The sequence below is a fragment of the Cygnus atratus genome, chromosome 4 (genome assembly GCF_013377495.2).
Source record: "Cygnus atratus isolate AKBS03 ecotype Queensland, Australia chromosome 4, CAtr_DNAZoo_HiC_assembly, whole genome shotgun sequence".
Classification (NCBI taxonomy): Eukaryota; Metazoa; Chordata; class Aves; order Anseriformes; family Anatidae; genus Cygnus; species Cygnus atratus.
Window position 1 is genome coordinate 71967507 of NC_066365.1, and position 15779 is coordinate 71983285.

Consider the following 15779-nt stretch of genomic DNA (forward strand, 5'->3'; position numbering starts at 1 on the left):
TCTCTTCTGCAATGTTTATAGCACACAACAATCCCCGATGTCCAATGAAATCTTCCTCCCATCTCCTCTCAATTACTCAGCCTAATCCTTGTCAGCCTGTAATCAAGCCAAGCAGCCTTGTGAGACGCTAATGTGTTTCGTGGTTGTAGTTTGCTTGCCAGCACTGATGACATTTGGAAAGACAGTGGTGAGTCATCCGAGACAAATGGTTAGTGCCTTCTATTTTTTTATGTATGTATATAATTAGATTTTTCAGCACAAGAGAAAACAGCCCTTGTCCAGCTTGTCAGAAAAATAACAAAAACGGAAAAGAAAATCTTCTTTGGCAACTTATTTCAGCCCAAGAAGTGGTTTTCTTGATAAGTGTCTTTAGATGACTTTTTTCCCAAAGATTTATAAAATAATTTCACTGTTGTTGCTAGAAATGAATAATAGAGCCATGAAACAGAATTGTTGGAAGCAGGTAAACATCCTGCAGCTATTTAAATAGGTACTGCACGGGTCTAAGTTACACAGCTCTGCTGCAAACCCAGCCTAGGTATCCCAGTCCGGGTGCTTAGGATCAGAGGGCACTTTGGGGAACGTCGGTCTTACTCACTGGGTCCTGGTTTATTGCTCATTAATGTATGGGTAAAAACACCAAGCCTCCTTCTTGACAATGGGCTTTTGTTTCCAAAACATGGTGACCCGCAGGTGAAAGCGCAGTGGTGTAACCAAGGGAAAGGAGTGTGCCCACGTTGAAAAGCTGACCATCTGATAACTAGGACGTGCCCTTTTACAGGCAGAAACGTTTTGCTCAGAAGTACCATCAAATTTCTGGAGAAGTCTCCCGCATGAATACAAGGCAGCAGCTACACAGAGATAAACAAGCCACTTCAGAGATGTGAGTGAACAGTTTTGTGAGAGTACACGGCAGATGCACGCACGCTTCATTGCAGGCTAACCAAAGTTCCCGGAAAGCCTCCTGATAGGTAACAGCTGGTCCTACTGTACAAATCGCGATTGCTTTCATGTAAAATCAGGGATATTTTCCTACCAGCCTTAAATACCTCTACTTGAATCACAGGATATCTCAGGAATAACTATGTGCAAGGACAGTCAATGTGCAAGGACCATAATCTGACAGCATTAGATCTTTACAGGAAATTATTAGATCTCTACAGGATACAACATCCAGGGTTGCCTCAAGGTGTCAGAAGAAGACTCAGCTGGTGCTGCTCACTTCCATGCAGAGTGATGTGTGTGGCTGAGCTGAAATGAAGCTACAACAAACAACTCAAACACTAATAGAAGAGAGTTCAGGAACCGTCACTGTTACAAGTCACAGGCAGTGCTATGCCTTTTCTGTTTCCAAATAAGCTTCTGCAGCTTACAAGCTTCATAATCTTCCGTAGCTCAAGGGAGAATCCATAATAGAGCAGGATTTGGATATATAGCCCCATATATTAATTAATTTATACCTACAGCCCTGCAGTTGAGAGGTTGTGAGCAGAGGTGTGGGGAGAACAAGTACAGGTCCACCTGGAAAACACACTTTGCTTGTTCGTACCAATGAGAAACCCACAGGTAGAATACCAGAATAAGGATATTAAAACTCATTTTCATGAACAACAAGCTACCAAGGATATCCTGTCCTTTGAACATGAGTCATACAGACTGTACTTCAGGAGTTCCCCCACCAAATCACCCTCATCTTTGCAGCTGTCCACTCCTGCTCTTTGTCAAAGAGTAGTTTGCATCCCCAACACCACCAAAGACTGGGGTGGAACAGCACTTGGATGGGAGACACCTACTATATTTTCAAATTTGGGTTTGGATGTTTTGAAATGAAAAGTGGCCTTTCTCCTCTCCAAGTGGGGTTCACCCAATGACCCAAAATTGCCCTATAGGTGGAAAAATGTTGGGCACTTCCATAAAAATATCCTGATGCTTATAAACGCTTGCTGTTATTATTTTTTTTCTGTCTATAATTCCTTAACTATATTTTCTTCTTCCTGACTTGAAATAATGGGTGCTGAGATAATAAATGTAATTTGTCCTAGGTTCCAGTAATTCCCATGGATTTCACTGGGAATGTTTAGGGAATTTCCAATTTCCTCGAAAACCAGGAGGATCTTGATTTTTCAGTAGAACCACATGGGCTACATGCCATTCCACACTATTTACTTCAAGAATATAAATTAGATACAACTGAGACTGCAAAAATTAGGAGTGTGTATCCCCTACACAGCCTTTGGAGAAGAGTGGGTCGACTTCTGGGAGCAGAGAAGCAGAACAGAGCAGCTGAGCTGAACGCCTGCAGCGTGGATGAATGGCAACAGGAGTCGTCCTTCGGTGTCAGAGAGAATTCTTCGAGAGCAAGAAATGTCTCAGCCACAACAACACATAAGATCTTAAAAAGCACAGCCAGGGAGCACAGCAGGCATCGTGCGCCAAAGGAACTCGTGCTGGAGCCGATGGGTAGCACCACTTCCACAGAAATCAAGCCCAGCACACCAATGCGAGCTGACAGAGAGCACACCCCAGAGGCAGCTGCCTCTGGCCTGGAGCACTGGTAGGAAAACAGTGCTTAGCAAGAGTCTTCGGTGGCTTCTGCTCAGAAGCGCTGTCAATCAGCCAAGTTATTAAAGAGTTAGTCTGTAATGGAGATGACTGTTTGCACAGCTTCACACCTGGCTATATCGAGATAGACAGGAAAGCAAATGCTCATTTCTTCCTTCTGTAGCTGCCCCAAGAACGATGCTGATCAAGGGGCTGCACCATCATGCCAGGCTCGCCCTAAAAAGACAAAGGAAGAGAAAACACAAAAAAAATCTGACATTCCTCCGGGCCTATTTATCTAGTCTGATGTGATTTAGCTTTTTTTTTTTTAATATTATTATTTGTTACTTTCTATACTTTTGGCAGATCTCCTTGTGTGATAGGCTTATCATATGCCATAGCAATATCCTCACCACCAAAACCTTGATGTCTAAAACCCACCCAGGAAAGCATTTCCTTGCATCCCGCTGCTTGGCAACTTAACATATTCATCAGAGATCCTTCTTCAGAACAGCTTGCATTTTGCAGGGACTCCACTTTCCAGGTTGGTATTAAGGGCAAATAAAGCCTCAAATTATTCCTGTGTCTTCCACACCCTGTACCTCTTATTCGGCAATTTAAGGAGATTTGTTGCGTTCTACCTTTAGCTGTACCTTGGTGTCTGTATGAACACAGCTCTACCACTGTTAAGATTTTCTGAGGTCAGGCTGCTTTTGATATGCAAAAGACTGTGGGGTGTACGCTTCCTATTTCTCTTCTTGTTGCCAAGATGAGAAAGTCAATTAAATTCTATTTTTCCTGACTCCTCCCTTTCCAGATAGCTTGGCATATAAAGTAAAAACAAAACCCCAACAACCCGTATGAGCATTTTCCTGCTTTACAATATTCTAGAAATTACAATACATGCTAAATTGTGCCGTGTTTTTTGATGGCTTGTGACATGCCAGCAGGTGGTATCGATCACAAATGACATTACTCCAAGTTGTTGACACAGTATCTGCAGCACGTTGTCCAAACCGCTTTCTTCACCTTCTCACCGTTATCTATCTTTTTTGTCAGTTTTTGGGATCAGTGCTATTATGCTTGAAGAACTGCAAGCCTTTATTACTACTCTCTACTCCTTCAAAACTCTATTATTCGAGTCTGACAGTCTTCCTAGATTACACGAAGATAAAGCCACTGTGAGAGGAAAATGATGATAGTTGGCTGAAGTGAGCCAGAACCCAGATGGGTTGCAGACCTCTGGGTACCGCAGACAGTAACAGGAGCTGCTGTGAGCCCAAGTCACAGGCATTTACTGCTCCCATCCAACCAAGTACACTTAAATATAACCCATGATAATGATCAATAAACTGTAATTTATTGACAGAGGCAGGTTCTTTCAGGTTTTTGGAACTGCTTTCGCACTATAAATTCAAGTGACATTGAGAAGAAGAAAAAGCATGCTTTAGGAAGAGGCTGTCAAAAAGATAAAGTAGCTGTTACTTTTAAAAACCAATTTTTTTCTTATTTATTTATTACATATACCCATGGCAGGAGGGTGGGAATTAGATGATCCTTAAGGTCCCTTCCAACCCAAACTATTCTATGATGTTATGATACATATAATATCATTCTATGTGTTGATGTTTGGTTGTCAGCACCAGCTAAATAACAGAGTTTGGTATATGCTTTTTTAAATAAAACCCTCAATCCTTAAATTATTTTTATTACAACTCCTTCCCCTTTGCCTGTCTTCCCCAGCTTGGCTCAGTGGCACTGATGGCAGGAGGCAGGAAGACAGAATGTAGCTTCAAAAGCTTGCTGGCAAACCGTACCCTACAACTTTCCTCCAGGTTTGAAAATTGTTATATTGACCTGAAACAAAATATTTTGCTTGGATTTCAAGCTTTCTAAAAGCCATTTTTAAACAAAAGGAAAATTGATGGATAACTTTAAACACAATGGTATTATTTTCCATAGATGTCAAAACAGATTCATTTTTTAGAAATTCACATAAATTTTTGTTGATTAAAGCAATGAAATTAATCCAGAAATCAATCATGAAATATTCTGATCCATGTATGTCTTATTTCCCCACTTTTATACAAAGTATTTTGTCCAATCTTATTACAGGAAAATACAGAGATTAGATGGGTTTTGGGTGTGATACAATTTGTTTTGCATTTCTTTCTTTTCCTGTTTTATTTCATTGCTGCACTGGAAAAGCATCATTTAAAGTAGACTTTATTACTTTTAAAGGGTAATCGCCTATTTCTGAAGGAATAAATACGATGGAAAATGTTCCAAACTTGCTCATCCATCCCAGTTTGATTACTAACGTCAAGCACAAGCTTGAAACGTGAAAGGTCAGTGTCCAGCCCAAGAGCTGAGCTATGCTAGGGAGAGGACAGTGCATCTGGGTTTCTTCAGTTTTCACCAACCCTGCTCAAGACGTTTCCTCTCTGGACTCTTTGAGAAAATTCTCCAAGGATGTTCTCTGTGATAGGTGAAGCCATGGTCTTAATAATTAAATTGGTGGGAGAGGTGAGTCAGCTTTTGGTGATGGTCAACAAGTGTGAAGGTGAGCTGGTCACCTGGCTGTGAGACTTGGGGCTTGGCTCAGGACAGGAGCCATGGATGAGGCGCACACACACCAGCCTTGTGTTCCTGACACCCAGGCTCTCCAAGAACCTCATTTTTTAACCTTTCCTTGCCAAGTTCGTTTTCTACCGGAGCATGGAGCTGAAATTGGGAACTGAGAGGTGCCAGCCACTGCTCCATGCCCAGACCTGAGCTGGGAGGAGGAGACCAGCCTGCAGAGGAGCACATTGAGGAGCATCTCACCCCAGGACATGGCACCTCCACAGGCTGCTGTCAGCTTCCAGGCACCTCACGTGAGGTGAGGGAAGCGAGTGGGCTCACCTCACAACACTCCCAATTCTCCCCCTAAAACCTGTTATTTTTACACAACGGTGACAAAAAAAAGACTCTACAGCACGGGGAAAACCCTACTATTTTTACATATAAGGGGCCCAAACCCACTTTTTTACACAGTAGGATGCAAAAAAAGACAAACCAACCAACCAACCAACCAAAAAACCAACCCAAAACCCTGCTGTTTTTCCAAAACAGGGGCCAAACCTGCTGTTTTATCACAGCTAGGGTCAAAACCCCCTCTTCTTTTTTACACAACAGGGGCCAAAACCCCGCTCTTTCCACGCAGCGCAGGCAAAAACCCGCTATTTTTACCCAATGCGGCCCCACAAAATACACTTTTTTTACACATCGAAAGCAAAAAAAAAAAAAAAACCCCAAACCCGCAGGATTTTCACACAGCAGGTGCCACAGCGAGGCGGTGCGGCCCTGCAGGCCGCGGGGCCCGGAGGGGGAGCCCCGGCCCCTGAGCCCGGCCCGCGGGGCGGCGGCTGAGGGAGGCGGGGAGAGGCGGGGCGGCTGCCCCGGCCCCGGGCTCCGGAGCCGGGCTGAGGCTCCAGCTGCTGCCGGTAAGAGCCGCCGACGGTCCCCCGGGCTGGGGCATGGGGATTTGACCACCCCTGGCACCGTCCATGGAGGGCTGGCCGTGCCCCGGGGCGCCGCCCGGAGCGCTCGGTGCTGGGGGCTTTTCATGGGGGTTGGGGTTTTGCACCTCGGGGGTTGGGGTTTTGCATCCCGGGGTTGGGGTTTTGCACCCCAGGGTTGGGGTTTTGCATCCCGGAATTGGGGTTTTGCATCCTGAGGGTTGGGGATTTGCACCCCAGGGGCTGGCGGTTTGCCCCCATGGCACGGGTTCGCACCCCAGGGCTTGGGGATTCACCCCCTGTTGCATGGGATTCGCAACAAGGGGGCTTGGGGTTTTACATCCCAGGGACTGGGGATTTGCATCCTGGGGCTTGGAGGTTTGCAGCCCCCCGGGTTGGGGTTTTGCACCCCCACGGGTTGTGGATTTGCATCCCCGGAGGCTGCTGCTTGCACCCCAGGGTTTGGGGTTTTGCACCCCGGCTCATCAGCTCCCTGCGTTCGCATCATGGGTTTAACTTTGCCTTGAGTTGTAGTGTACGATCGTGCTCCTGCCTGTGCCTGCTCCTCGGAGAAGTGCTACAGACTCGCTTTTACTGCAGAAAAAGTGCATGCTGCTTCTGTAGGGGAGACGTCGAATGGGAAAGGGCTGTGCTATTTAATGATGCAGGTTCGACGCGCGGCCGTGGAGCGGGGACGATGCTCGCACGCAGCCTGGCTGGGAGCGCCTGGTGGGAAGGGACCGGGGCATCCTGAAAGCTGCACCCTGCTGCTGCTCCGAGATGCTGCTGGGATGCTTCGAGCCAGCCGGCTGCCCGTAATGGCCAGGTTTGAAGGTAAGGATCACGCTTGCTTCTGGTGGGCTTCCAGGCGCAGGTCTGGTTAGGTGTTGCAGAGGTAGTTGGCGTTCCCCTGTGCTGATTTGGGGATGGAAATAAACCGTCTGTGCCTGAGAAATGCTGTTCTTCAGATGGAACAGGGAGAGAGAGAAGGAAAGTCAAGGCAGAGGCACATTTGCATGGCCTCTTCGAATGCATGTTTTACAGGTGGGAGCACCCACAGGGACTTTCCTCCTCCTTTATCGCCAGCCTTGCACAGTAACTTGCTGTTCAACACACTGCTGTCCTGCTGTGGTCTCAGCTCCCACAGAGGTCCTGGGGCAACTGCGTGTTGCCCTATGCTGACTCTTACTCAGTTTAGCAGAGGTGCAGAGTGGCAGCAAATGTATTTCCAGTTTTCACAATTCCTGTAAGATTTTGGAGTGCAGTCAGCTTTGAGATTGCAGGGTGTTTTTCCTCCCTTTCCATCAAAATATACATGTTAGTGATGAAATTAACCTTTTACCTGGGATTTGTTTGATGAATAAATGAGGTCAGACTTTCTGTATATTCAAGGAAAGCTGCTGAAATGATGGAGTTGCTTCTAGACTTCTCTCGGGCGGACTGAGAACAGAATCCATCCAATGAATTTTTGAAGGGAAGCATAACTGTTACATCCAAATAGGAGCAACACAAACCCCGAGGAACCTGAGGTCCCCATTCTGCCTGGGCTGATCTCATAGCATTGTGTGATGGGACATTTATCCCGCTGATTTCAGGGGGCTCCTTCCAGGAAAGCTTGAAAGAGCGATGTTAAAGACACTGTGCTAAGTCAGCAGCATAGCCACATGAGCTGCTGCAGCTCATACAAGAATTTAAGTACCTATTATTCCAATACTTACTTTGTGAAAGTACATCCCTTGGGAGGATGGCACATCCTGTTTTGTCCCAAAGATTTCCATAGAGGTTTTAAGATTGTATCATCCCCTGCTTTCCTGTATTAACAAGGCTCCTGATGGTTCAGGAGTAAGTAGCACTTCTTAGTAAGATAGAAATAAGTTGCTGGCTGCCCAGCCAGAGGCAAATCAAAAAACAAACAAACAAACAAATAAACAAAAGGATGCTTGGCTGTAACATAAAGAGCAGATGCGCTGTAGATGCACTTCCAGGAGCTTTATATGGGGATGCTTGAAATGGAGCCCTCAGCAGCAGGACCCTGTTGTCTGCACCTTGAATCCAAACCTGAAGTTTCAAGCATCCATCATCCCTTCTTTTTTTTTGCTGAATATTTGTTGTTGGAGAAGTGGCGTAGGTGGTCAAATAAGTGTGATTTCCAGCTGCTCGGTCTGTCCTTGCGTCACGACCGAAAATAATATGAGAGTGTTTCTTTGATGTTTTGTGAGCGTGGACACGTTTGTCACTTGTGAGCATCGTGTTGTGCTCCTAGATATATCCTGCATTAAGCAGCTCGCTGTTGGTTTCCCACTTGGAAAGACCTAACCTGGGCTATATTGATGGCCAAGGTGGTACTCGGGTATCACAGAGAGCTTGCAAAAATGAACTCTAAGAGCTGTGTTCCTCTTCTGCTTGAAGATTGAGAGCAGCGTGTGCTCGCAGATCAGTACCAGAGCAGCTGTGTGTAGGTGACGATCTGCTTTAATTGTTCGTAGGAACACTTGCACGTCCTGAACCATGAGCACAGCCCGCAGGAGAAGGAAGATGTAACTTCTAAGCTCTTTTGTTTCAGCGTTACATCTGAAAACCTCAGACAACAAACCCAGCATTCTCATCAAGAGTTATTCAAAGCCAGAGGAAAAAAAGGAGAACGTTCTGAAATGAAGTAAAGCTGATTTGTCCTCTTAATGTCTTAAGAGCCCATCTTAACGCTGCTTGCTCTGCTAGGAGAATGTAGGGCTGGCTATGGGGTGGCTGTGTGCTTAATCTGGTTAGGAACCAACTTCAGGTGGACGCCAGAGGACTGCTTCCAGACCCCCGGCATCCCTGGAGGTGTGGGGACACCAGCACCTCCCAGGAGGTGTGGGAGATGGTGGCAGCTGGAGGGCAGATGGTGACCCTGTAATGGACTTTGAGGCAGCAGGTTCCATAACCTGGCTGGCTGGGTGGCCGTGCCTCGTCACCAGGCTGCGGCTGGCCCTGTGGATTTGTCAGCCAGCCGTCACCGTGCTGGCTGCGTGGAGGTGTCAGGAGGAGAGCAGGCTGAACAGTTTTTCTGCCAAAAAATGGGGCTGCATCGAAATCAAACTGTTCTCAGCAGCCCATCCATTTGGATGACCTCCTCAAAGGGACTGTCAGGGTGAATGTCCTAGGCTCTGCTCTCCTGTTAATAATGGGAGAGCTGGAGGTAGGATTTTGTATTTTTTATTTGTATGTGATGCTATCAGGATGTGAAATGTTGCCCAAGGCGCATTTTCCTTGTGACTGCTTTACTTAAGACACCCTGCAGCCTTTTAGCAGCACCTGCCTGGGGCTCGATGCCCAGCAAAGCTGCTTGTTCTCAGCGCTGGTGGGGCAGGAGAGCTTCAGGTCCCGGGCAGTAAGTCCCAGCTCGGGAGAGTGGGAGCTTTCCTTCCCTTATGTGTGGCAGACAGATCAGCAATGCTCTTGACAAGGATGTGGAGTACAGTAAATCCCTAACAAACTGGATAAATTGCTGACTAGTGATGTGGTGATACTCGCAGGTGAAACCAAGTTTAATCAGGGTATGGAGGACAGGGCCTGACCTAAAGACCTGCAGAAAAGCTTTTATGAGGCTCAGTGACTGAGTGTTAAAATGGAAGAAGAAATTCAGCTGTGAAGTGACGGACTTCGAGGATGATGAAAAGGGGGGGAACCTAATTTCCTGATTTCATCCTACCTTTGTATCCGCAGCAGTGGGCTCTGAGCTGACCATTACCATTCAGGAAGGAGATCTTTGGATCGTGGAAAGGTCAGCTCGGTGCTAAGTGCCAATCAAAAGCAGCAAACAACATTAGGAATTGCAGTGAAAAGGAGTCAGGGACAAAACAGAGAACATCGTTACACCGTTACATAAATCCACGGAGCTTTTACTTCTTGGAAATTGTTTGCAGTTTAGGTCCCTCACAGACTTAGAAGAGCTGCAGAGGTGTCCAGGAGCCTCGAATTGCTTCCGTGTGAGCAAGTTGTTGAAGGCTCTTCATCCTGACTGAGAGATGACGAGGGTGCTGGGGAATGTGACAGACATTAAAGAGCCCATCAGAGGCACGCTGAACTCTGTGGACATTTGTCCTGACCCACGGAAGAGCGGGGAGCATCCTCTCCCACCGAGACCTGCTGTGGCCAGGCCGCTGAACTGTGGGTTATGACAGCAACCAGGCTGGGCAAGCAGTCTCACCTGGTCCGTGAACAGCAAAGATGTTAATGAGAATATATTTTGGGGGGATGGCATGCTGCTAAGCGGGATTTAGCAGTGCTGCTTTCAGTTTGGATTTCAATTCCTTGCTTGTCTTCTCTCCGCTCTCTGAGCTTTTCTTTGATTCTTTTCCCCTTGTATCTGCTTCCCCTGATAACACACTTGTCATCCACAGGGGAGCTTTTAGGTGCCGTGAAGAACTTCAGCCAGCGCCGCACGTTTATCCTGCCACGTATCAGACACTTCTGGACTGATAACCACGATGGCCTGATAACCACGGGGCAGTGATGGCACAGACGCAGCAGGGTGTGTGGAGTTTTCAACGGAGCATAAGTATGCTTTCTGTACTCCCTTTCATCGCGTGTTGAAGTTTTAATTTTTCCCTTTCTCTGTCATCCAGATTTTAACAGTGGGAGGATGCTGATGGACAAAAACGAGTCCTGGCTCTCTAATTTCTCCTCTGCTGCATCATCCCTTGTGAAAGGAGGTGGCAACCGGGTGGGGGTCGGCCTCCAGGAGGTGGTCATCGGGTTAATACTCACCCTCATCGACTTGGTCACGCTCCTGGGAAATACAGTAGTCTTTATCTGCCCGGTGGTGGAAAAGAGGCTGCGGACCGTCACCTACATGTTCATCATGTCCTTGGCCATGGCAGACTTCCTCGTAGCGTGCCTGGTCATGCCGTTCAGGTAAGAAGTGCTCCCCTGAGCTTTGAACTTGGGGTCAGTGATGACACAGGCTTTTGTGCCTCAGTTTCCCAACAGAAACCTGTTGGCGAGGTTCCCTTTGTAACAGGCTGCCGGCTTTCCAGATGGCTCCAGGACGACGGAGCTTGTCTTCGTCCAGCACATGCAAAGATGTTATTCTTCGTACACGTGGCGAAACACAGGATTGTGATTGTTCCTTCTGGCTCAGAAGGCGACACACCAGTGGAATTTGTGGGGAAGGCTGGCAGCCTCGCAAAATAAATCATTTGCCTGCATGAACAGAAACATTGCAGCCTGCAGTAGGGTATCAACGTGATTCACCGCATGTGGGGGAATTGTTTTGCCCCTATGACCATTGCAGGTTAGTTAGTGTCATGTTGGCATGGGGACGAAGGCCATCTCCCCTCTCCCTGCATAAAAGTAAGGATTTTAATTATATATTATTTTTATTTTAGGATTTTATTTCTAGGGTAGTTTACGTTCTCTCTGTATTTAAGTGCCTCTTCAGGCACTCAGAGGATGATTCTCCCTGCACGAGGTGTATATTATCAGGACCTTCACCACCTGGCTACAACTGTGGTCTAGATGATTCTATGGAAACAAATCCCCAGACGTGCTGGGTCTGTCTGTCTTGTGCTGCAAAGCGGCTGTAAGTTTGTGTAAGGTGGGTGGCTGAGCTGCGTTTAGTGCTCTTGGAGCACCACAAAGGAGCTGAAGGCTATTTTCCCATTTCGAGCCGTAGCTCTCATGGGGCTGCCTACGCTTTCGAGTTTGGCACTGAAAGGTATTTTCCCAAAACAAAATTACAAACTGAGTTAGTGGTTTCTACTGTCAGGTGGGAATAAAGCACTTAACGGTGCCCTGTAAACAGTACTACTGCCAGCTTCAATTCTGAACTGAGTAAATTTTAAAATTCCGTTTCCCGAGTCATCCATCTGTGCTCACCTGTCCTCCCCACTGCAAGTATCTGTGCCGGGGGCTTTTAGTGCAGCTTGGTTGGAACCTGCTCCTGCCCTAGAGAAGTCGGTGGGAATTAGGGTCTTCACGGGGAGGTTTGTACTGCTGGTGGTGGGGTTTCTCCTTGGGGTCAGAGGAAGCTGGGGCGGTGGAAGTGCCGCAAGAGGATGGTGGAGGAACGCGACTGCTGCTGGAGCAGGACAGCCAGCAGCTCTGCTTCTGGTCTGCGCCCCTCAAATGTTGCAGGTTTCCTGATGGAAGGTCTGGAAGGCTCTCAGGCAGGGCTGGTGGGTCACATCTTACCCAGCTTCTCAGCTTCGTGCCTGTGCTGCTCTTCTGAAGCACAGTTTGCTCCTCGGTGTGCGTGGTGGGTAGCACATGGCAAAGAGGAGGAAAAGAAATGACCCTAGGAGGCAGTTTGGCTCAGCAAAAAGAGGTTTTGTGATAGAAAGAAAGGAAAAATGTGGTTGCCATCTGATGCATTAACGTCGTAGGAGCAAGACTTCTGCTTTGTTCGTGGTTTGGCTCGCTGGAAGGAGCAGCTCAGCTGTGCTCAGCTCGTTGTCTGGATCCTCCAACCAGCCCATCTGTTTCCAGGCTGAGTGTTTCGAGCTTTACAAGCAAAAATGAAACACCGAGGTGACTTCATTTCTGCTCGTGGGGTGCGTTTCTTTGGGCTTTTATCAGTCCTTTCTAACCTGCTGCATTCCTGGGCCTTCAGAGGGAATGCACCAGAGAAAGTGGAGTGGGTGTCCCCTGCCTTGTGCTCCGAGAACATTGCTAGGTCAGGGGGGTCCCAGGAGAAGCGTGGTGGTGGCCGTTAGGTACGGGGTCTGTGTGCAGGGACGTTCATGACAGCAATGCATGGTCAGCCTCGGGACGGCCAAGGTGCTCACACCCCAGGCTTCGCTGCATCTCTGGGGGTAAGGAGGACTTCCGAGGAATGCCACCAAGCCACCCGAGACCTGTAGTTTGCTTCTGTCTTCTCATTTCTCCATCTAGAAAAGAGCCACAAAACCTTTCCATGCTGTACAATGGGACCCTCCACTCCGCCCAAGCGGAGGCCACCGGGTCGTAGGGACAGATTCTGCAGGGGACTTTCGAGCAGCAGCCCACATCAAATGCTGCCCGCAGCTGAAGCCCTTCAACGACACTTCCAGCAATGCACTTACCCTGCTCGTTGTACTCTAAAACAACCTTTACAAGTGGTTTTAATGAATGGTTGCTAATTAAATGCAGAGCAGGTGTTGGCTTCTAGCTCCTGAGAGCAAGTTGGCTCTTTCTGCCCCTGCCAGACAGCCGAGCCCACCTAAGGGCCCCGCAGCAGCTCTGCTTTCCCCGTGCTCGGCCATAAAGCTGTGAAGCTACAGGATAATTAAAGCTTTGCAGCATTAGGTGGGTACTCAAGCCTTCCACACCAAATTCACACACAATGGCTGTTTCAGCAGCACCCCAGGAGTTACAGAAAGCTGGTAAAAGAAAGGGGAAGCAAATTGCAGCTGATGGAGTGCTGTAGGAACATGCATCAGCCTTCCTACAGCTGCCATATGTTCCTTCCTTCGCTGCTCACTTCTTACAGCCCCCCCAGACTTTGTTGGGAATAATTTTGACATAACGTCTGCTTTTTGCTGTTGTGCCTCCCTCGCTGAGGCATTTGTGAGCTATGTACAAGCTACTCAGGCTTCCTCCGAAAAAAAAAATATATATATATATATATATTTTTTTTTTTCCTTTTTTTTAACCAAAGAGTTGAAATCCTTCAGCTTTGAAGCATGAGACCAGATGAAAAGTGAGCTTCTTGGCAGAGGCAGCATCTTCCACACCTTACAAACTGGGGAGGATTCATAAAACATTGTGCTTCATATGGCATGGGAAAAAGCTGGGATAAACAAGGCTGCACAGATGTGTATTTTGGGAGCTTTTGGAGCAAAGCACCTCGATCAAGGCACCTGCAGGCAAGAAGCTTGGGTTTGGTCTTCTTCAGCCATGCCCCACCTGTGGGTTAATGCCTTGGATTGCACGTTGAGGGTGAATCTCTGGTGTCCAAGCTTCATTATGCTGCATGCTCATCTCCATGTTAAAATACGATGTTTCTTCAGTGGAATCTTGAAATACATTAAAATCAGCCTCTGTAGCTTTGGTCTCTACCCGTTTTCTCTCACAGCATCATTTACGAGGTGACGGGGATGTGGTTGTTCGGGAAACTGTTCTGCAAAGTCTGGATCTCCTTCGACGTCATGTTCTGCACCGCGTCCATCGTCACTCTGTGCTTTATCAGCCTGGACAGATACTGCTCCGTGGTGACCCCCTACCACTACTCAAGAAGGATGTCCCGTGGCAGGTGAGTGTAGCTGCTTCTCATTCCGGGTCCCTCCAAATTTTCACTTGGCCGTGGCCTATAATGAAAAGGGACCAAAGGAGCCATTGGCTTTTTCTGCCCCAAATCAGAACAGAAGGAACTTTGCTCCTGCCAAGGCTTCATGTGAAACATTGAAATGAGGACTGCAGGGTGCGGAAGGTTGTCTGAGGGTGGGCAGAGAGGACGCTGCAGGCAGGATCCTCGGCAGGTAAAAAAAAAAATGTTTGGATATTAACGCTGAAACCATTTGGAAAAATCTACCTGCTGTTGTTTTAAATATTAACAAAAATCCTCTATAAAACCTTTCTTCCTGTGTTTTTTTTTTTTTTTCTTTTTTCTGCCAGCTCTGAGCATCCCTCATGCCGACCCCAACTCTGTAAGCCACGGATCCAAGCACCCTGTCATTAGAGTTGTTGATGTATGGACGTGTTGTACCCCAGTTTTTTCCCAGCTCAGCGCCTTCTCAAAGCCCTTTGGGAATACCGAGCGGTGATATCCCACACGGGTTACCATGGGGATTGGGTTGTACTGGATGTTCTCAACTCAAAATAACTCAGACCCTCTCTCCCCTCCCCATCTCTCTCCTTCGGCAGATGCATTGTGATGACCTGCGCGGTCTGGGTGTACTCCTCCCTCATCTCCTTCCTTCCTGTCATGCAAGGCTGGAACGAGATCCCCGGGGTGGATTTTGATGCAGGCACAGAGTGCATCTTCGTCACCAACTGGATTTTCGCCATTGTGGCTTCCGCTCTTGCGTTTTTCGTCCCCTTCATGGTCATGTGCAGCATGTACTTCTTCATCTACCGCGCGTCACGGCTCAAGGCCACCCGTATCATGTCTCAGACCCTGGAGCTCCACTACCACCCCAACAGCAAGCGGCAGAACCACCTGCAGCTGGAGAACAAGGCCACGCGGACCATTAGCATCATCATTTCTGTCTTCGTGCTCTGCTGGCTGCCGTACTTTGTCCTGAACGTCTGGCTGGCTGCCCGGGGCACCCACTCCGCTAGCACTGTCCTGGTGGACACCTTCAAGGTCATCACTTGGTTAGGGTACTGCAACTCCACCATCAACCCGATGCTCTACGCCTTCCTCAACAGGGACTTCCAGCGGGCCCTGAAGAAGCTGCTCATTTGCAGGCCCAGGTCTCAGGTGGACATTGGGGAGGACATGGTTTCCATAGCCACCTTTTCCAGGACTGCTCCCGACCTGGAATATAGCATCACCGTGCCGGTGCCCAATGGGGTCCTGAAGGGCAAGCCCAAGCAGTAGGGGCTCAGAGTTGGTTGCTAAAGGTGGTGGTGTAGAAAGTGCAAGAGCACGTCCTCGTGGAAAAGTGCATGGCTGGAAAATGGGGGATGGAGGGGCTGAAATATTACAGCTGGGGGCATATGACAACGATGCATTTCTTTCTTTTCCACCGTTTTATGAACAAAGAGGAATTTGTTATAGCTAACAGAGCTCATTCTTTCCTGGGTAATTATTTTTTTAATGAGTATTTCCTAATA

General features: G+C 47.8%; 1 protein-coding gene across 1 annotated transcript; it reads left to right on the forward strand.

Moving 5' to 3' along the window:
- Positions 1 to 6859: 6859 nt before the first annotated feature.
- On the forward strand, positions 6860 to 15543 carry LOC118248325 (octopamine receptor-like). Its single transcript, XM_050710592.1, has 4 exons — positions 6860 to 6875; positions 10649 to 10937; positions 14077 to 14253; positions 14865 to 15543. The coding sequence occupies exons 1-4, from the start codon at positions 6860 to 6862 to the stop codon at positions 15541 to 15543; spliced, it is 1161 nt and encodes a 386-aa protein (XP_050566549.1).
- The last annotated feature ends 236 nt before the right edge of the window (positions 15544 to 15779 follow it).

Bases quoted from the DNA above. Each gene is read 5' to 3' on its own strand.
- LOC118248325 (XM_050710592.1), top strand. The intron at 10,938-14,076 runs GTAAGAAGTGCT...TTTCTCTCACAG, and splicing joins TGCCTGGTCATGCCGTTCAG to CATCATTTACGAGGTGACGG. The intron at 14,254-14,864 runs GTGAGTGTAGCT...CTCCTTCGGCAG, and splicing joins AGAAGGATGTCCCGTGGCAG to ATGCATTGTGATGACCTGCG.